The 21,022-nt window shown below is 43.6% G+C and overlaps 2 protein-coding genes across 2 annotated transcripts in view; one reads left to right on the forward strand and one right to left on the reverse strand.

Annotated features, from left to right (window-relative positions):
• Window positions 1–16,262, reverse strand: part of LOC145404996 (uncharacterized) — a 58,799-nt gene extending 42,537 nt beyond the window's left edge. The window contains exons 1-5 of the mRNA XM_080276498.1: window positions 16,155–16,262; window positions 15,011–15,082; window positions 6,203–6,377; window positions 2,473–3,013; window positions 1,490–2,436 (exon numbers count right to left, since the gene is read on the reverse strand). Of these exons, the coding sequence (XP_080132624.1) occupies window positions 1,490–2,436; window positions 2,473–3,013; window positions 6,203–6,377; window positions 15,011–15,045 (1,698 nt within the window). The 5' untranslated portion in view covers window positions 15,046–15,082; window positions 16,155–16,262. The remainder of the gene's footprint in view (window positions 1–1,489; window positions 2,437–2,472; window positions 3,014–6,202; window positions 6,378–15,010; window positions 15,083–16,154) is intronic.
• Window positions 16,263–16,847: 585 nt separating this feature from the next.
• Window positions 16,848–21,022, forward strand: part of Dbp45A (putative ATP-dependent RNA helicase Dbp45A) — a 40,025-nt gene continuing 35,850 nt past the window's right edge. The window contains exon 1 of the mRNA XM_080276607.1: window positions 16,848–16,943. Coding sequence (XP_080132733.1) covers window positions 16,850–16,943 — 94 coding nt within the window. The 5' untranslated portion in view covers window positions 16,848–16,849. The remainder of the gene's footprint in view (window positions 16,944–21,022) is intronic.

Here is a 21,022-nt window from a genome sequence, read left to right on the forward strand (position 1 = left end):
CAGTCCTTTCATCATTACCTTCACCATTTGGGCCTCTTTCACCAGCTGTGTTTGTCCGTTCATCATCATCTTCAGCACTTTCATCACGGCCTTCGGTTCTACTGCCATCTTCACTAATCATTTCATCATAATTTTCTTCATCTTCCACCTTTTCATCACTTTCTCCACTAAGCATTTCAGTTCCTTTGTAAATATAATCCCCAGCACCATTCGATGTAGTCCTTATTAAATCAAATTCATTATCAGCGCTAACTTCACCTTCTGTTTCATTTTCTTCATAGTCACTTTCACTTTCCGCGCCTTCCACTTCTTCACTCTCTTCACCAGTTTCAAATTCTTCAGCACCTTCTTTTTCACTTTCTCTTTCCTCCTCTTTCATTTCCTCATATTCCTTGCCTGCTATATCTCTACTTCCTTCATCTCCCACTTCCTCACTTTCCTTGCCTCTCATCTCCTCATTTTCCATGCCTCCCGTCTCCTCACTTTCCTTGCCTCTTATCTCCTCCTTGCCCTCTTCCACTTCCTCACTTTCCCTTCCCTCCACATCTTCACTCCCCTCATCTCCCATTTCCTCACTTTCTTTGCCTCCCATTCCCTGACTATCTTCATCTCCCGCATCACCACCCAGTCCTTCGTCAGTTTCACTCACTTCATCCCCAGTCACTTCACTTACACCTGCTTCACTCCCTGCTTCACTGATGGCTTCCTCGACTGATTCACTCTCTCCTTCGCTTACTATGAAGGGGGCAACTTTTTCACCGACTGTTTCACATATGGCCCCTTCAGTGACCATATCTCTCGCTCTTACATAGGCCCTCTCCCTTCTTCTTGCTTCTGCTTCTCTTCCTCCAACTTTTGCTGTCCCTCTTTCATCCGCTTCTCCTCTTCCTTGAACAGTTTCTTTCTCATCTTCAGCAGTATCTTCCCTTCCTTCACTAATTTCTCCCCATTCGTCAGTTATTTCTCTTCTTTCAACTCTCTCCCTCCCTCCAATCACATCTCCACCTTCACTCATTTCAGTTCCTCTTCTTTCTTCATCCATTTCCTTTCTTCCTTCATTCATTTCTCCTCCTCCCTCCCTCGCCTCGCTTCCTTTTCCACCGGTTTCACTCTCATCTCTTGTGTCACTTAACTTTCCACTGGCCTCCTCAGTGTCCAGGTCTCTCAAGGCTAAATCAATTAAACCTATCACTGCCTCGTCGCTCCTGCTCTCACTTGGTACTGGAGTCGTTGGCTCTTCTGATGTAAGGGGGGAGAGTGGTGGTGTGGAGAGGTGTGACGGTGAGGTAGGGAGGTGTGTTGTAGAGGTGGGGGAGATTGGTGGAGGAGAACTGGGGTGTGGTGGAGAAGTGGGGGACATTGGCGGAGGAGTAGGGAGGTGTGGTGGTGAGGTGAGAGACTCTGCTGGCGAGGTAGGTGGGTGTGGTAATGTGGTGTGTGGTGGTGCAGTTGGAGGGAAGTGTGGTGGAGAGGTCGTGCGTGGCAGTACAGCAGGGAGGTGTGGTGAAGAGGTAGGGTAGAGGTGTGAGGGTTGGTGTGACTGCCTGACAGTAGGGTGTGATGGTACGAGGGGGAAGGGGTCTGTTGCCACTTCCCCCTCCATGGAAGTGTAAGTGGCCTCCCCTCCCGCTACTTCGTACTTCCCACCCACACCAATTCCGCCATTATTGTCACTCTCATTCCCTTCTTCACTCTCACCAGCGTGTTCATTCTCACCCTCCCCTTGCTGCTCTAGCGGGTGGTGCTGTAACAAAGAGTGGTGTCGTGGGACAGCCTCCAATGAATCTTCGCTGTCCAAGTGCGAGATGTCCAGGGGCAGGCGGTGATGGTCGTGGCTGAGGGAATCATACTGAAAGTTTATGTCCTCAGCCAGGTCTGGTGTAGTTCTCGACCCCATTCGAGGTGCCACAGGTGGGGTGAGGCGCCCTGGCACATCCAGACAACCCTGCCCCACCCAGGCCTCCCGTGCCTCCACACTGTCCGATTGTGAGTCTGTGGCTGGAGTGACCACCCAGGATTGTGGGACAGGGCGTGGCTCAGGGCTGATGCCAGGCTCAGGGTCTGATTCCGAGGGGGCTGGGGATGGGGCGGGGTGAAGTTGTTCCCGGGGTGTGTCAGTGGAAGTAAGGGACACCAGGGCAGCCTCAAGGGCTCGGGGTGACCCTACATCTTCCATGCTGGTGGACCGGGATTCAAAGGTAATAACACAGCCGTAGTGACCCTCCTCCTCGGCCTCACATTCGCCTTCTTCGTCCTCGAAGTCCGAGTCTGAGGCAGCTAGCACCTCGCGTACCAGCCTCTCCTGCGCCTGGGAGTCAAATCTTAGCAAGCTGAGCTCAGTCTTGAAAGTGGCCCTCCTGGCAGCTGATATCGCAGCCAGCAAGTCCTCAAAGGACGAAGTGTCAGTATCACGCCTCAATCCCCGGCCAGCCCTTTCTTCTGTGCCGAGGTCTTGCAGATGCAGTGGTGGACCCCGAGGGGACCACACTGGACTGGTGCCCTCAGTGGTGGGACCCAGTGACTCAGGGCCACTGAGGTCCCCTGGCACCAGGCACACCCCACTGCTGGCTGAGGACAGCCCTGGCAGCACACGGGAGCCAGTATGGGACAACTGTGCCGCCACCCGGAAGGCTCTTGACAGAGCCGGGGCAGACGCCCAGGCTTGTTGCGGCTCCCGCAGGCTGGCAAGGGAGGATGAAGATGGCTGTAACTGCCCGTGGGACCCACCCCGGGTCAACCCTGCATCATCACCTCTGGGGTCAAGGCGGGGCTGGGTGGAAGCAAGGGCTGCTGAGGAACGCCATCTGCGAGTAGGTCGTGGCAAGGGTGAGGAAGGGTCAGGAAGGGCGTCGCAGCTGAGGTAGCGGCGCCGCAGCTGGGGCAGGTGAGGCCAGAAGGGAGTTGGTTCTTCACTCCGCAAGAACAGCTCCACCGCAAACTTGTGCGGCACCACGTGAAATGGTTCTATTGGGTAGTCCCGCTCTCGCTCCACTAGCCTCCCACCCTCGTGCACCTGCCAACACATCGACATTAATAACACCATTGCTTTCTCACACTACCACACTTCCTTGTTCCCACATCACTACTTCACACTGCCCCACTTCCTTGCTGCCACACTTCACATTCACACTACTCCACTTCACAATCACACTACCCCACTTCACTGTAGCACTGGCACTAACGAGAAGCCAACACAAGGTGTAGTTCTGTCCCCAGGATGGGAAACCAGCATCCAACAGGGAGCCAAGCCTCCTCATGCTTCCCGGCACCTTACTGTGGGGAAGGATCCTGGTCCGACTTTGGCAAGGCACTGTCTACCACAAAAGGGTGCCAGTTTTCTACACGATGTATACATTGTACTGTACTTGTAGGATGACCCCACAGACGCAGTTGCTTACCTGTGGTCGACGGATCTGCTCAGCAAGACAGTCCGGGGTTATGCAACAACAACTGCCACACTTCACTACATCACACTACTACACAATCTTATTCGCTCCAGAATCATAAAATTTTCAAGTTATAATTTGTTGACTCCCATATCAACAGACTCGCCAAAACAAAACTACAAATCTGTTACTACCACTACTACTACAATTCTACGTACTACACAACAAGCATCATATGGCACACTTCCTGGTACCACTCTACACGCCAAACATCACAATATTCATCAATAGTCAATGTCATAAGTCACATATCACATTAACCAAGACACCACAATGCATCAAAATACCAAAAAAGACACCACACATCACAATATCACAAACACACGCACGCACACACGCACGCCGCACGCACGCGCACACACACACACACACACACACACACACACACACACACACACACACACACGCACACAACACACACACACACACACACACACACACACACACACACACACACACACACACACACACACACACTTCACACTGCATCAGACACCACTACACCCCACGTCACCACATGACACCATATGTCACTCCAGCACACCACCACATCATAATGACACAGATGTGCAGTACAGTACAAACTGAGAGAAAAGCCCAATGAATACTCTAACCTAAATCAATCTATAAATACAGATCTTCAATTAACCATACAGTATTTAAGTGCCAATTAATATTTAAACATAATATACTATAGCTAATCCATAACGAAATTTCAGCAAACTAAAGTGGATGAAGGCATAATCAGCTCCTTCATTACGATGGTGATTTATTTTATTCTTGTTATACTGGCAGACGGTTTGATTTAGCTTAGGTACCGCAGACACCAGGTAGCGAACAGGTTACTGAAGGCTAAAGTATGGTACGATTAGTTTAGCCTAAGCTGCAGTAAATCGTCGAGAGAGAGAGAGAGAGAGAGAGAGAGAGAGAGAGAGAGAATCTAAGGATAACATCTGACACTCAGGCTCCTGTAACTCAACCTCTGCAGCTCTGCTGAATAAAGTCGTCTGGTGCTGGCTTGGATAAAATACTTAGGCTGTCCGGAGCATGCGCGAGTAAATACTTGTTCAAAACGTGTGATAACTATACTCTGTTCACTTTCACTAAACGTAAAGCCGGTATCTCTTTATGCTGAATGCTAAGCTGCAACTAAGGATTAACATTAAACTCTGATGTTAGTCACGAAGAAGTGTTATTGTCCCACTCTGCCACTGAGCTATGGGAAATAAGTCACAAAAGGATGAAAAAATCTGCCTTGTTATAACGCTGTTGTGGCCCCAGACTCATCTACAACGTGAGCCCAGTGGACTGCAGGTTAAAGCTGTCTTTCTCCTGCAGCGCACCATCCTTTTTTTCGCGTGACGTAAGTAGTTGAGGGACGTTTGTCTCAAGAGATAGTTCAGCAACCTGATAATACGGGCGTCACCACACCAAGATGTCCCTCTCCAGCACCACTAGTTAAAATAAATGTAATATTCCTTCACTCTCATGTCACGAAATGTCAGAGCAGACGAACCTTAATACAAAACTGCCGTGTAACCTAACTGACAGTCCAGGGTATACACCTAGTCTTACTGCCAACTGTGCAATTAATTACCCTCTTCAATACGGTGAGGCCTTTTAATGGTAATGGTACGTGTGTGTTACCCGAAGACAATTTTATTCATCTCAGGAATGACCTCTCGTATGAATACAGTCAGTGAAGGCTATATTTAACCCTTTCAGCTTGATGTCTCAAAAGCTGAATGAAATCGTCAAAAAGGAAAAAAAAAAAAAAGTTACCATACTGGAGAGGGTAATGTCACGAGTCGTCAATGCAGACGAAGTCCACACGTCTGTCGTGAAACCTAACTCACTGTTCAAGGTAGATACCCTACCTATTCTTTCTCCCAGCATAGCAAGTAACCAAGACAAAACTATATGAAAACTTTACAAACATCCAACACGCCAACCACAGTTCTTTGATTTTAACTTCGCCCAGATTTTCATCCTTTTCCAGTTTATTAATTTTTACGTAGGTCCGTGGCAGAAAGACAGCACCACTTTGGACAACATTTCAGCTCTACAGCCTTTCCATAGCACTTCTTCCTGACCTGCATCATATTCTACTGTATACCTCTGGTTACAACTCAGCATTCAAGATAGAGATGGTTACTTTATGTAAAATTAATGCAATAATAATATTAACAAAAATAACCCAACGAAGACGTGCACATTTTTCTATATGGCTACTACCAGACAATTTCATTCACTCAAGAGAAACTCCATTACCGTTACGTGTTTTTGCAGTCATTCTTGCTGGACCCATGTGATACGATCCCGATTAGAAAAGCCCCCTGACGCTGTAAGGGAGCTTTCCTTCCAGTTCGAAATAAAAAGGTTCCCAAGCTGAACACATCTGTCTGAAGTAAGACTAAAATGAAAAATATGTCATTGTGAACAGGTAATAAATACGTGCAATAGATGATGATGATGATGATGACTGTGGTGGTGGTGAAATAAATTACCTTGTCAGCGATAAGTATGAAGCAGCTTGATGATGATGATGATGATGACTGAAATAATTACACTGTCAGCAATAAATATGACGCAAGCACCTGCTGTTGTTGCTGCTGCTGACGATGATGAAATACTAATAATGAAAATGATGATGGTGAAAATTAAGATGATTGTAATGAGCGACGATGATCATTATTATAAACGAGACGTTAATGAAGACAATTACAGCACACGGTGATGATGGAATTATTAATTACCTTATCCGCGATGAGTATGAAGCCGCTGTGCAGGCCGCAAGGGATGGGTGTGGGCGGGGCCTCGTACCATCCGAGGTGCGGTATCCAAGTGAGGCTCACATGCGTCCCCGTCACCGAGGTCAGCACCAGCCACACCTCCTGCGCCCGGCAACTCACGCTCCGGCACCAACGTAGCCTAAGAAATCAGGATACACTGTCGTACTGTTGTTTTATACCTTCCGAATGTAATATCGAAAATCTACCCCAGCCTCTTCGCGCCGAGAACCAAAATAGAGACCTTGATAGTAATTCGTCAGTTGCCTGGCATAGCCGTGGGAAGATCAGCACTGCGTTGAAACAGCATTCCAGTACCATCAGTTCCAAAAATGTTCATTTCAAAACAGCATATCTCTCTCTCTCTCTCTCTCTCTCTCTCTCTCTCTCTCTCTCTCTCTCTCTCTCTCTCTCTAAGTGGTGGCGACCATCATCCACTCACTTGATGCAGTGCAGCCTACTTCTTCCTTAGCCTTTACCATTCTTTTTCTGTGCCTGCCCTCCTCTCTTCCAATTTTTCCATCTTTCCTGTCACTTCTTATTGCTTTCCTTTCCTTTACAGGTGGCTCTACATTGAGTGACAAGCCAAATGGTTTCCTGTAAGCCAAGAAACCATTTACAACGAAACCAAACCATACGTGCTCCCTACGTGTCAACAAGTGGGTTGGTGGAGAGTTAGTGCCCCTCCCCGTAAAACAAGTAACTCAAAAGTCAAATGGCCACCCCTTACGGGATTACATGGCAATATATATATATATGAAAAAGTCCATTTACCTACATGTTTTGACTGTTCTTGCTAATTAACCTGTCTTCCTTTCAACTTCCTTTATTTCGAATTTCAGGACCAAAAAAAATTATTTGAAACTGCGCCTCATACGTCAAACTTCCGACGATATATATATATATATATATATATATATATATATATATATATATATATATATATATATATGTATGTATATATATATATATATATATATATATATATATATATATATATATATATATATATATATGTATATATATATATATATATATATATATATATATATATATATACATATATATATATATATATATATATATATATATATATATATATATATATATATATATATATATATATGCTGATGGTAGAGAGTGGAATCAATCAGCTGCTGTTTGCGGATGATACTGCATTGGTGGATGATCCGGAGAAGAGATTGAGACAGTTGGTAGAGGAGTTTGGAAGGGTGTGTGAAAGGAGGAAATTGAGAGTATATGAGAATAAGAGTAAGTGATGAAGTGTACTAGGTTGGCAGACGGTAGGGGGATGAATAAAGTTTTGAATGGTGAGTTGCTTGAGGAGATAGTGTGTTTTATGTATTTAGGGTCACATGTTACTGTGGATGGAAGAATAGATGTAGAAGTGAAGCTTAGAATGAATCAAATAGGAAAGGTGCTGGAAGGAATGAAAAAAGTGTTTAGATGTCGTTCGCTTAGAATGGATGTAAAGAGAAGGCTGTAGTAGTTGCAGTTGTTCCCTAGGCAGTCTGGCCGAACAGCCCCGAGTCCCTTAGGAAGGACATGGCCGAGACCGGGCTTTCCCACAGAGCTCTCAAAGACTGTATGTTGTGCTGTTGGCGTAGGTGATTGTGTGCAATGCAGTCTTCCATAATGTGCTTAATAGTATGGCGTGCTGTGTTGCATCCTGGACAGGCATCAGCGACGAAGTCATCCAGCCTCTTCCGGCAGCTTAAGAGGGCTGGATGGTGCCCACATCTCAGCCTGGCCAGGTGGACCCTGTCCTCACGAGGAAGATGGGATGCAGAAGGGTGGATGTCAGGAGGCCGCGCATGCAACCGTGTGCTGTCCCTAAGCGACTGAATGGAGCGGCTAGTGATCCGAGTGTGGATATGCTTCTGGAAGCTGGTCTGAGGTGGGCGAGGGGGAAGAGATGACAGCATCTGTGTATGGTATCGTGTGCTGGGTGTTGTTTTGATGTTCCCTGGTGTGGGTGGATGCGCTGCCAAGTACTGCAGTGGATGTTGTGGGTTTGTGGAGGCTGCAGCAAGAAACTGGGTGCCTCTCATGTCTAGGTGATCCTTGACTTTGAGGACTTTGGTTTCTTGATGTAGGTGGTCTGTGGGTGCAGTAGCTGCGCAGCCTGTGATTATCTTTAGGGCCCCGCTCTGCATGGTCTGTAGAGTGTTGTAGTGTGTTTTGATCAGCTTAGAAGCCCAGGCATGGCCTGCACAATTCACCACTGAATGCATGTATTGCTTGTATACTGTAGCGGTGGCCTCCCTGCTGTGTCCGAACGTTGTATGGGCAAGTGACCTCAAAGCATTGAGTTTTGGTGTTATCTTATTTTTAATGTTTGTGATGTGTTGTTCAAATGACACTAATGCACTGTATGTTACACCAAGGATCCTGGGTGTGTGTGTGTGTGGTAGGGGAGTGTTGCTCATGGTGAGGTGTGGGATGTGACTGTGTTCCGCTGTCCAGTCTGTGAGAAGAGTCACTGTAGATTTGGCTGGGGTTATTTTGAGCCTATTTGTGGTGAACCATTCGTGTAGTGTGTTGAGGTAAGGTTGAATGATGTGTGCAGCTGTGTTTGCGTTTTGGTGCATACATGTAAGTGTTATATCATCTGCATAGGAAGCTATGTGTATCTGTGGTGTGTGGGTTGTGGGTACGTCGTGCATGTATAGATTAAAGAGTGTAGGGGACAAAACAGATCCTTGGGGGACGCCGTTTGTGAAGTTTCTGATGTTAGAACACTGACCGGCAAATGTTACGTGTGCACATCTGCCTGCTAAGTAGTTTGCCAGCCATCTTTTTGTGTTATTGTGCATGTTTGTGTTGAGTATTTTGTTTGTGAGGTTATGGCGGGGGATGGCATCAAAAGCTTTGCTAATGTCTAGTGTGACTAGGAGTGTTCTGTGTGGTGGCCTAGTTGAATTCATGCCATCGAAAACTCTCCGTGTAAGGTCTGTAAGAAGGGTGTTTGTGGAGTGTCGTGGCCTAAAGCCATGTTGTGACTGGGCTAGGCGAATGTGAGGTGTGACTAGTTGTAGTATCAGTCGTTCAGTGACTTTAGAGGGGGTGCAGAGGAGTGTGATGGGGCGATGTGAGGAGGGTAACGTGGGGTCTTTGCTGGGTTTAGGGATAGTGATGATATTGCCATGCTTCCAGATGTTGGGTATTATGTTGTGTGAGTAGCTGTAGTTTGATATGTAGGTGAGTGCTTGTATGCCTTGTGGTCCTAGGTGTTTAAAGTGAATGTTGCTTATGTTGTCTGGTTCACAGGCAGATGAGTGCTTGAAGTTGTTAATGATGTGCTTCGTCTGGTTGTAAGTCAAAGGTGCGTAGTCTGGGTCTGTGGGGAACTGTCTCTTACGTCTGATGATACGTCGGTCTTCGGGATGGGGGGTTACATGGCTGACTTGTGAAGTGATTGATGAGAGTGTTTGCTTGTTGTTTGTTTGAGGGTATGGTGTCTGTTGTTGTGATGGCAGCGTGTGATTGTGTGGTGTTGCTGTTGGAAAGTGTGATGCTGTTTAGTGTTTTGTAGAGTTTGCTGATGTTTGTTTTGTGGTCAAGTGTTTGGAGGTAATTTTTCCAGTTTAGTGTTTGCTGTTCTGATATTTTACTGTTTACCTAAGTGTTGAGTTCTTGTATTTGTTGTATGGTGTCTTGTGTATGGGGTGTTGGGGAGTGTCGCAGTGTGTCCCGTTGTCTGATGAGGCCTTGAATTTCTTGTGTGAAGTTGGGGTTGTGTCTCTTTCTGTTGCCTCTAGGGATGTGTCTTTTGTCTGCGTTTTGTATGATTGTATTGAAAGTGTGCACAGCGGTGTTGATGTTTGTGATGGGTGTACTGTTTAGTGTTTCGAAATGTTGTTCTGTTTCAGTTACAAAGGCCTCCCAGTTGGCTCTCTTATAATTAGTGTATGTGTGTTTGTGGCCAGCTGGGGTGATTCTGTTTTGGTAGTGATGATGATTGGGAGGTGATCAGAATCTAGGGTTTTGACCACTCTCCATGATGTAGTGGGAGCGAGGTTTGGGGAGCAGAAGGTGATGTCTGAAGATGATGGGAGGAAGAGGGCTTGGTGTGGGATATGGGTATGTTGGTCTAGACTGTTTAGTATGAAATGATGATCTGTCTGGGATTGTAGTACCAGCCCTCTGTCTGCGTGAGGGTTGTTGACATGCCAGGCCGACGACTTGGCGTTGATATCTCCACCCAGGATGATGATGGTTATGTTAGTGATGTGGTGTATCTGTGGAGAGTAACTGTGTGGTACAGTGGGGGATGACTGGGGGGGAATGTATGTGTTAGCGATTGTTATGTGTGATTTGTTATGAGGGTGTGGTGGTACCGACTGCGTTATATGGGGCTGAAACACAGAATATGGGTGTAGTAGAGAGGAAAAGTTTGAATGTAATGAAGATGACGTGTCTGAGGAGTATGTGTAGAGTGACACGTATGGATCGAGTGAGAAATGATTAAGTGCGAAGGAGAATTGGGGTTATGCGAGAGATGGCTGATCGAGCTGAGCATAGTGTTCCGATGGTTTGGACATTCGGAGAGCATGGATGAAGAGTGATTGGTGAAAAAGATAACTGGATCGGATGTGAGAGGCGTAAGGCTCAGAGGAAGACCACGAATAGGATGGACGGACAGTGTGAAGATAGTGTTAGATGCGAGAGGGATGTCTGCTAAGCAAGGAAAAGTGGCTGCGCGTGATAGGAATGATGGGAGAGAATTTGTGAATGAATAAATGGAGACGCAGCCCTGATGCAATATTCTCCCGCATTAAGTCTGATCAGCTGATCAGGTCAGGCGCAGGTAGGATGATGTGTCCATTATGATGTGGCAGGGGTAAACCAGCTCTGCTGTCGGGCCCTGCTGCGGATGTCGCTGAATGCACTGCGCAGTTAACCCTCGTGCGGTATGGTGCGGTGACGATCTGTCCCTTCTCCCCTTGAGGTTAAGATACGAAACGATGTGTATGTGTGGATGAGTAAATTGGGAGTGTGTCGTCCTGTCTCGGCTATCTCCCTTTTTTTGTGGGAAGCAGCCTAAGTATATAGATAGATACACACACACACATATTTTATATATATATATATATATATATATATATATATATATATATATATATATAAACTGTGGTGCTGGAGAGGGACCGCTGATAAAACCGAGAAACTCTGCTGCCCACTTATACAAAAACATCCCTCAGCCCCTTCCCTATCCCTCGAAAATGCGATGCTGTACTGTCGGGGGAATGGCTTCATTCTGCAGTCCACCGGGTTCACGTTGTGGACGAACTTTGGAAAATGGCAACAACAACAACTACTATCACTACCACTTCTACCACCACCACCACCACCACCACCAGACATGGTATTCCTCTATGAAATATCCCTTCTTTTTCAACTTCAGTTTGTTTGAAACAGCACTCCTTAAAACTTCAGATGTTACAACATGATCAGTAGTATAACTTGTTAAAACAATGCTATACCGGGGAAGCTGTATCTGTTTATTCATCTTCCTTTCAGTCTATTGCATGACGTACTCCCTATCTTTAATTTCGGGTGGCAAAAAAAAAAAAAAAAAAAAAAAATGAAAGTGGTTCAACTTCCCTTAGCTGATTTTTTCTTCCTCTATTTTATTCAACCCGAGAGAGAATTTTCAAAGTCAAGGATGCAGATATATACTGTACAGCCTTAAAAAGCCCTTCACTACTACCAGGTTCTCCTAAACCCATTAAAAGAATAAAAGTCGAAAAATCAAACACAGAAGTACCTCATTCCGTCCCATTTCTCCTTCAATGTCGTTATAAAAATTTTATCTCTGACACGGCCAAAGAAAATGTTACGTACGGTGCTGTAGAATTTACACTCTTAGGTCCCTATGGTTCACACAATTAATATCGTCTGGCGTTCTCTGGACTAGAATACCATAGTTTTCCCGACCACCAGTGGGTCAATGTTTTTTCGCCCGATCAAAATACAGTACTTAACATACACATGAGAGACCAGTGATTTGAAAAAGATGAGAGTACGCCCCCCCCCCCACAAATTTTGCATTACATTTCTGCTACAGTTGACGACTAAAAGTAGGGAATAATAACAGCTCTGTGTAAAGAAGTTTATGGTACAGCAGAGTAGCCTACTGATTAAGAGGGTAGATGAGTCTGTACCAGTTTAAGAAGATTAGGGGGACTTCAGTATGGGCAGAGAACGTCGGCCACAGTTTTGATATACAACAGATAGCAGATCATTAACGGCAATTTTACGCACCTGGAGAAGACTAAATCTGCAGGTATTTTGGGAAGCAGGTCTAATAAAAGAATATGGGGTGTCAGGTGGACTATTCGAAACCCCACGAGTCCGTCCGATGAAGGAAGATCAGCTGCTGAAGAGAGTTTTATCGCAGCCCCAAGTTCATCTGCAACGTGAACCCGATGGATTGCAATCTGAAGATGCCCTTCTCCGGCAATCCATCAAACTTCTCATAGGAGGTAGGGAGGGACTTGAGGGAGGGGTTTGTATGATCTGTATTAGCAGCACCACATGATGGCGTCCCTCTCCAGCACATCTTAAACGATAAACTGAAGTATGTTTGTGTCATGCCACCATGTTTGTTCAGTAACCATAAGGACCACACTGAGAAGTGAAGGCCAGGATATCTGATGCAGAGGTTCTGAAGCTGGGAGACAGCGCTTCTGTTTGCTTAGTTCAGTTCTGCTGGGAAACGAGGTCTTGCCTTTATACTGGCACTTCTCTTCTTACATACTGGCATTTTTTTGTGTGTGTTTCGTGCTTGTGTTTTATTATTACCGATAATAATAATAATAATAATAATAATAATAATTATTATTATTATTATCTCATTACTTTTGTTAATATTCTTCCTTTCCTTGTCTTTCTCCAGATCTTATATAAATACTGCAATCTTTTACATTATTTCTGCCTATATTGCAGTGATGACACGATGAGAGAGAGAGAGAGAGAGAGAGAGAGAGAGAGAGAGAGAGAGAGAGAGAGAAAGGGGGGGGGAATAGTGGCCTACCCAATTAGCCAAATACTGTCTCAAAACTAAATGGCTAAACACATAATGCAATATTCTTCGGCAAATTTAAGTCGTGCATGAAATTCCCCTATCATTCATTAAGTAGCCTGTCGTAGAAGTAGGATTAAATGCCTGTCGACTACACAATGGTAATTAACGCAAACCGTTTCTGCCAAGTCCTTATTTTACCATAAAATATGCTCTGCAGAAGAACGCAATTTCGTGGTGGCGCCGACACAACAGGGTGATGTCTTGGTCAGCCTATACAAAAACGTCTCTCAGCTCCCTCATCTCCCCAAGAGAGGATGGCGGTCTACAAGAGAGGAGCAACTTCAGCATTCAATCCATCGGGTTCACATTCACATGAAACTGGGCTGCAGCAACTACTTCTACTATTACTACTTTGGAATACGATCCACACAGTCGATGTTATCAGGTTCACAGCTGTACTGCTGGATGAAAAGAACCAAGCGAGAAGGGCTAGTTCAATAGCATGGACGGCCCGAGAATGAGAGAGGCCGCCAGTTTCATTCAACGTTCTCTGACATTTACTGGCACAATCAGTAATTTCTGACATGTGTATCACAACAGCACGGACATCCCAGTTAAACAGGAAATCAGAGTCCAGTAGCCTTAATTCTGTTACCCCACATCTCGTTCAACGTCCATATTTCGACTTGGAACTGTAAGTTTCTCTGACGGGCTTCACCTGCCCTTGTCCATATTATCTTAATAGATGAACGAATCTATACAATACAGTACAAGGAACTGTAACTGTTTTGGGCTATTACGAAATGGAAACCTGCTACAGAACTCCCGGCAGGTTATTTCAGTAGTGTAAGCATACCTCACCTTCATCATAACACGGAGTACCCATGGGTAGGAGAAAAACCAAGAGTTTCGTAACAGTGAACAGGCGACAGCAGCTAGGCAGGAGCGGGAAAGAACTCTGCTACCTGCGTTACAGGCACTTCCGTAGCTTACGTAACAGGGAAAGGGGAGGTTTGCAGTGGAACTTCCTTTTTTCCGCCGACTCACGCCTCGAAACTGACCAGACAGCAATGTCCCTACATGTTTACAAAAGGAATTAAATTAACATGATGCACCTCGGCTTATCAAGCCCCAGGTCCCAGCAAAAATTATGACATACTTGTATCTCCTATCAAACCGCTGTCCAGTCAGAGGCGGGTACTTCGTGTACAATTTGCGGGGCAGGGGTTCTAGCAATAAAAACAAATATATAAAAAAGCACCACACCCTTTACCATGTACGAGAGAGAAAGAGAGATTTTAGTCTGGAGCGTGCTTTATAACCAGCAAGGCAGAGGCTCCAGCCCATCAGACCCAATTACCTCTGCAGTTTGCACTCCCCCGTGTCCAGTCGTACATTCTGTCTCACTCTAATACGGTACTGATCAGAGCATGCTAATAGCCTTTTCAGTTACTCCAGCCTAACGTCTTGGCTATCAACTGCCAGTTCTGTTTACAACTAGAGTTTCTTTTCTGCATTAGGTCTAGTCAGATCATTCACATTCGTTTTTGATACCCCCTCACTGATTATACTTGCATCAAAAGCTCCCCTAATTTAGCTTAATTCATTAACTTATAATTATTCTAAACTCAACCCAACTTTACCTATGCCCCAAATATATTGTTCTACTTGTGTCCTATCCTAGCCTCCTTTGTGCACTTATACCACGAGTACTGACAACTTACTTAATCTCTGGGTGGATGTTTGTTGAGGTTGCCATGGCGCCTCTCCCACGTCCCTGGCAACCTCGAGATGACCTAGGAATGAAGTAACGGTAAGTTTCGGTATTACACAGGCGCACAAAAGCTTACCACTGAAATTGCAACTACCTGCAGTCGCTATGACCGATAGTCACAAGAGCAAAGGTATCTCATGACCTACACTACAAGCTAGGGCCTTTTAAACTTTGTAACGTTATATTCCTGCTACCACCAGCCGATTTCGTTCTTCTGAACCCTGCCAATAAGAAAAAAAAATCTAAATATAATCGTCTAGAGACAGCAAGAACAGCTCGTCACTTGACAAGGGCTTAATAGGCCACTATCGTGTACTATCTATCACGTAATGAGAATGTTCTCACTTATTAATTCATCTACGGAGAAACAGCCTTGACACTTCCATTTTCCAATAATAGCTAACTGCTACTTAACTTACAATTAGGGCATATTTTTTATATACTGTAATTAACCACTATGTCCATACTTAGGTACAAACAACTGGAAGCAGAAGTAGCCTGTCTCACTGCAAAACTTTACAAAACTAACATAACAAGTGGAAAAAAAAAAATTATTCCCATCCCAGCTTTTATTTTGATCAGTTTCATACAATTTAATCTTCCAAATGTTTAAACTAAAGCTATGTATCAACCGCTGCAACGCATGCAAGAAAGGTCATGGAGGGAAACAATGTAGCGAGAAAACATAACCCTGCGTCTGGCAACACTGCCTTCGGGACCACCTTGGTGCATGACAGATTGAACCCTTTTAATACATTCTTCGTACTACGAACTGCATAACATTTAACATATCATCGAGCTATAAAACAATAACAGTTCCCATTCGTGTAACACTGATCCGTATAATGACTCTTTACATTAATTTCCTATGAAGAATTTTGATTATACCATAATAAGCGGATCACTAGGGTTCCTCTCCAAGTATTGACTACGACATCGCCATCACACCACCACCACGACTCAAGAAAAATGGCTCAACTTTCTTACGAGTCAGTTTCTTTATACTGTGTATATACGTGAACAATCTTAAGATGTCATGAACTACACTCTAACGTAACAGTTCTGTGGGATTTTTTCTGGCATGTTCGACTTACCATGATGCTATGAAGCGAGTACTAGAGAAACCATGTTTCTCAGGACGAATGTAAGGAGAGGATGAATGAAAATTTCGTGACAGAAGCTGGTAAAGACACTCCCCTCCTCCAGGCACGTGTCGCACTGCCAGGAAGGATGAGTGTTCGTTCAGGAGAATGTTATTGATGCCAACTATCATTACAAACTCCTGTATTTTATTAAACATTTATATGGTATATGATGGCAGTTAACCCGCATATCCTTGGTGCCCTTTCAGTTTACCTGTGTAACCTGCCGTGGACTTTATCTACAGTGATTTCAGAGTTGAACAATAGATAGTGTTATCGTGGCACTCATCACTTGCCATAACGCAGGCGCACATTCGAACTAACCGCCTAGTCATTATTTTCCTTTTAGTTTTTTTCATTTCAACCTTTGAACTTTAACACGGAGTAATAACCAGACATTAATGTTCTTTATATGATATAGCTGTTGAAACACTACTGATTTTGAAGAAATAGGCACTCCGCATAAGCTATTAACTGTTATGGATGTTTTTCTTTCCGCCGCGATTGAGGGTGCGAAATTAGTGATGGTTTTTATGGTGTTAATAAGCGAAAAGAACACACACGTCGAGATAACTCTATTATCGTTTAATGTGGTAACCGATAGTTTTCTATTACATGTGAACTCAGAATGTTTGTAAACAAGAAAGATGGCTGATCTCGTGAGCGAGGAGACTCGTGGTAAAACCTATTGTGATATTCCAGGACTTCAGCAGTGGATGCTGGACCAACTACAGCAACTCAGTAAATATTATACGGCTGTAGCGGTTAACATGGTATTAATGAAAATACCGATACCACCTAGAGGGGAGATGTACGGTAGATGTGTAGCCTGCCTTTCGGAACTTGACAGGATTCTATTCTGGTGGTGCATGTCACTCACCTTTGTAAACCTCATTCCAGACTTTAAATGTGTTGAGTGTAAGGTGCAATTGTTCAGAGCTAAGCTGTCGTATTATCCAATTTCATATAGCTAAGTCCTGGCAGGGAATATCAATTTATTATGTAGCAATGAGAGTGGCGCAGTATTTCAAAATTTGCTATTGGAAGGAAGTATTGACAGGATCTTTTATTGTTTTTTATTGATTAGCAGGTCAGTTTTTGTTAGTTCAGATAGCTTGATTCAGGAAATCTGACACAACCATGTTGTAGACCTCATTATTTTGAGTCTGTTGCTCTGTAAACTTGTTTTCAGAAATGTATAATGTGAAAATCCTATATTTAATTACCTTGGATCCCCCTCAGTTTCTAACTTAAGTGGAACTCTTTCCCTCTGCCGTGGGCTGCTCGTCGGTGTGATGTCATGTGACTACTGCGCATGCTTGGGCCTCAAGGCCAGTGAGATTAAAATTGGCCAACGAGCGGGCCAATCAGATCACTGACACTGTTTGCACATCACAGATTTCAAATATCCCTTACTTCAGTCAGTTATATCATGGCTTCCTGTTGTAGTGGGTGTACCCTGATGGAATATGAGGCCATTACTTGTATTTTTAAGAATAACAAGGGCTCTGTTAGTTCACATCACTTATTTTCGATACTAAAAATATTTTTTCTGATCGATTTTAGTGATTTGAATGAATTTGAGCTTCATTTGTGTCGGAAATCACTTGTTTTGGAAATAGGCCTACCCAAGACTGTTTCCAAAACAAGTGCATTTTGAAAAAAAAAAAAAGGAGAAAACACTCAGATCACACTAAAATAACCAGAAAACCAAATTTTTAACCTAATATACGGTACTCTGACGACAACATTTAAGGTATGGTAAGGTTAGGTTAGGCTCAGTCAGTAGAGAGGTGGCCTGCAGTCCTACCAGACCCAGGTTCAAATCCCCACTGGGACAGGGAACAGTGTAAGGATTTGAATTTCATAAAATCAGACTTTACTGATCTACCAGTAAGAGGAGCTGACATGTTGTAAATATATATACTCATGCTACTACCAGTTCATCGATCCTATATGAGACAGCCCTATAAAAAAAATAGTACCGTATGTATTCAATATGGATGATGGGTTTTAGTGCCGAAGTAGTGACATGTAGAGATGTATGGTATGTAGGAGGACTACTGGCCCTTGGGAGCAGGCTGTGAAGCCTATGCCCAGAGTCAGACACAAAAAAAAAGAAAAAGAAAAGAAAAAGAAAAGTAAGGTTAGGTTGGGTTGAGTTAGGTTAGGCTAGAAATGTGATATCCTGGTTATTTTAGTGTGATTTGAGTGTTTTTTGCTTCATTTTTGTCGGAATTCACTTGTTTTGGAGATAGTCTTGAGTAGGCCTACTCCAAAACGAGTGATTTCCGACAAAGAAAAAGTTCAATTTCAAATCACACTAAAATCGACTAGGAACAATGTTTTTTGTTTCGAAATTGAATGATGTGAACCTCTGAAAGTTGACCAAGTAGTGTATATAATGGGCTTTTCTGTATATGAGAGAGGAGGGTGTGAGCTGCGGGTGGGCAGTGAATTGGCAGGGTACAAGGTGACATGGAGGTGATTTGTTTGTGGCCACCCCTTATGGGATTAAGGCATCTGGCAATAGATAGATAGTTTTTTATAAATGTCCACAAATAGGTTCCATTATTGTACTGGTACGTAATACTGTGCTTATTGTATATTTTACGGAATATGAAGTGATTTAATTTAATCGCTGAGTGCTGTTTTACTAACCTGTATCATATTTTAATGGATGTCTCCCGAGTGATGTACAGTATATAAAAATTTGCTCTGTGATTGCACCTACTTTTGCCATGTCATAATAGTGAGACAGTTGCACCATGATTAAGCAACCCACTTAATGCACGATACTGTTTTGGCACAAGTTTTGTAAAATAAACATATTAGTTTGCATGCTATTGGGTAGGTTATAATCATTGTGGGTATGGGAGACAAAGCCCCACAGTTAGGTTGCAATGCTTCCAGTTAGGCATCCAAAACTTTTTATGGTTTTAAATTGTATACATTTGAGTTTGTTTTGGTGTGCTGATGTCATGTCCAGTCAGCACGATCGGCAGTAGACACAGTATGGGGGACATTCAGGCGACTTTTTGTAATATCGCAAAGTAGATATATTTCATTTGTTCTCCAATATTTTTTGATTGAAAAGCTGTTGTTAATCACCTGAGATGTATCTAGTACTAATATTATTTTCCTTGAGAACATAGGTCTATAAGAAATCAGCTCAAAGCACTGTGTCACTGTTGCTTGTATTTACTGTACCTTTCTGTTTTTATACAGTCATGGAATCAAGATTTTCTTTTGCCAGTCAGTGATCCCCACCACCTGTTAAGTGTACCCTTGGCCTTATGTTTTAGATTATAATATGAGGAAACTCATGTGGTACTGAACTGGGTCATGTGTCAGAGATATTTTTTTATATTAATCATCAAAGAAGTACAGTGCTTGCCATTAATTATAGTTTTCTTTCATATTGTTTTTCACTCAGTGCAGCTGATGTGTGGCTTGCCATTTATTTTTTATTTTAAAAGTAGATCTTGTACACAGTTATAAATATATATATATATATATATATATATATATATATATATATATATATATATATATATATATATGTATAGATAGATAGATATATAAGCAGCAGTTAAGGAGAAAAGAAGGCTTTTGCTGGAATGGGAGAAGGGTGGTAGCAAGGAGGAATACTTGACTGCCAAGCGTAGGGCCAGAAGAGAGGTATACAGGGCGAAGTCTGAGTCACAGAGACTTTTACTTGATAACCTAAGTCATGGGGAAAGGAAAAATATGATATTTAAGGTGGCAAATCAAATGATGAGGGATAATCGGGATATTATAGGTGAGCAGTGTGTGAAGAATGATGAAGGAAGAGTAGTGGTGAACAGTGAGGATATTAAAGATGCATGGAGAGAGCATTATAGCCAGTTGTTGATTGAGGAGTTTGACTGTGACAGGGAAGGTTTGAAGCCAGCAGGTCCAGTGTTTGGCCCTTGGCCTTTGATTGATGCTGCAACTGTGAGTGAGGCAATAGGTAGGATGAAGGTGGGGAAGGCAGCAGGTGTGTCTGGGTTGACTGCCGAAATGTTGAAGGCCTCAGGAAATATAGGGATGAGGTTAGTCACTGACCTGATAAATATGATTATTTATGAGTGTATTGTCCCAGATGATTGGCTGAAGAGTGTAATTGTAAATGTGTATAAAGGGAAGGGTGATGCCCTGGAAAGAGGAAATTATAAAGGTATAACTCAAAGTCAAGTGGCCACCCCTTTGGGGATTATGGCATCTGGCAATAGATAGATAGATAGATAGATAAAGCATCTAGATCATATAATGAAGGTAGTGGAGAGAGTTTTAGATGGTATGATTAGAGAAAGAGTGAATATTAATGATATGCAGTTTGGGCTTATGCAAGGTAGGGGGACCACTGATGCCATATTCATTGTTGGACAGCTTCAGGAAAAATATATTGGTAAGAAAAGGGATCTGTATTTTGTTTTTGTTGATTTGGAAAAGGCCTTTGACAGAGTCCCTAGAGAGGTGGTGAAGTGGGCAATGAGAAAGCTTGGCCTGGAGGAGTGGCTGGTTAGGGTGGTTATAGCTATTTATGTGGGTGCTTGCACCCAGGTAAGAGTGAATGGAGATTTGAGTGATGAGTTTTCCGTGAACGTTGGTGGCATCAGGGGTCAGTTTTGAGTCCCATGTTTATCATGGTACTTGAAGCCCTCTCACGTGACTTCAGAAATGGACTCCCGTGGGAGATGTTGTATGCTGATGATTTGGTGTTGATTGCAGAGAACGAAAGGGAGGCGGAGGAAGGGTTTAGGAAGTGGAGAGATGGTATGGGGCACAAGGGCTTA

The sequence above is a fragment of the Coenobita brevimanus genome, chromosome 65 (genome assembly GCF_032717465.1).
Source record: "Coenobita brevimanus isolate Jiangsu-jjx chromosome 65, ASM3271746v2, whole genome shotgun sequence".
In the NCBI taxonomy this organism is placed as follows: domain Eukaryota; kingdom Metazoa; phylum Arthropoda; class Malacostraca; order Decapoda; family Coenobitidae; genus Coenobita; species Coenobita brevimanus.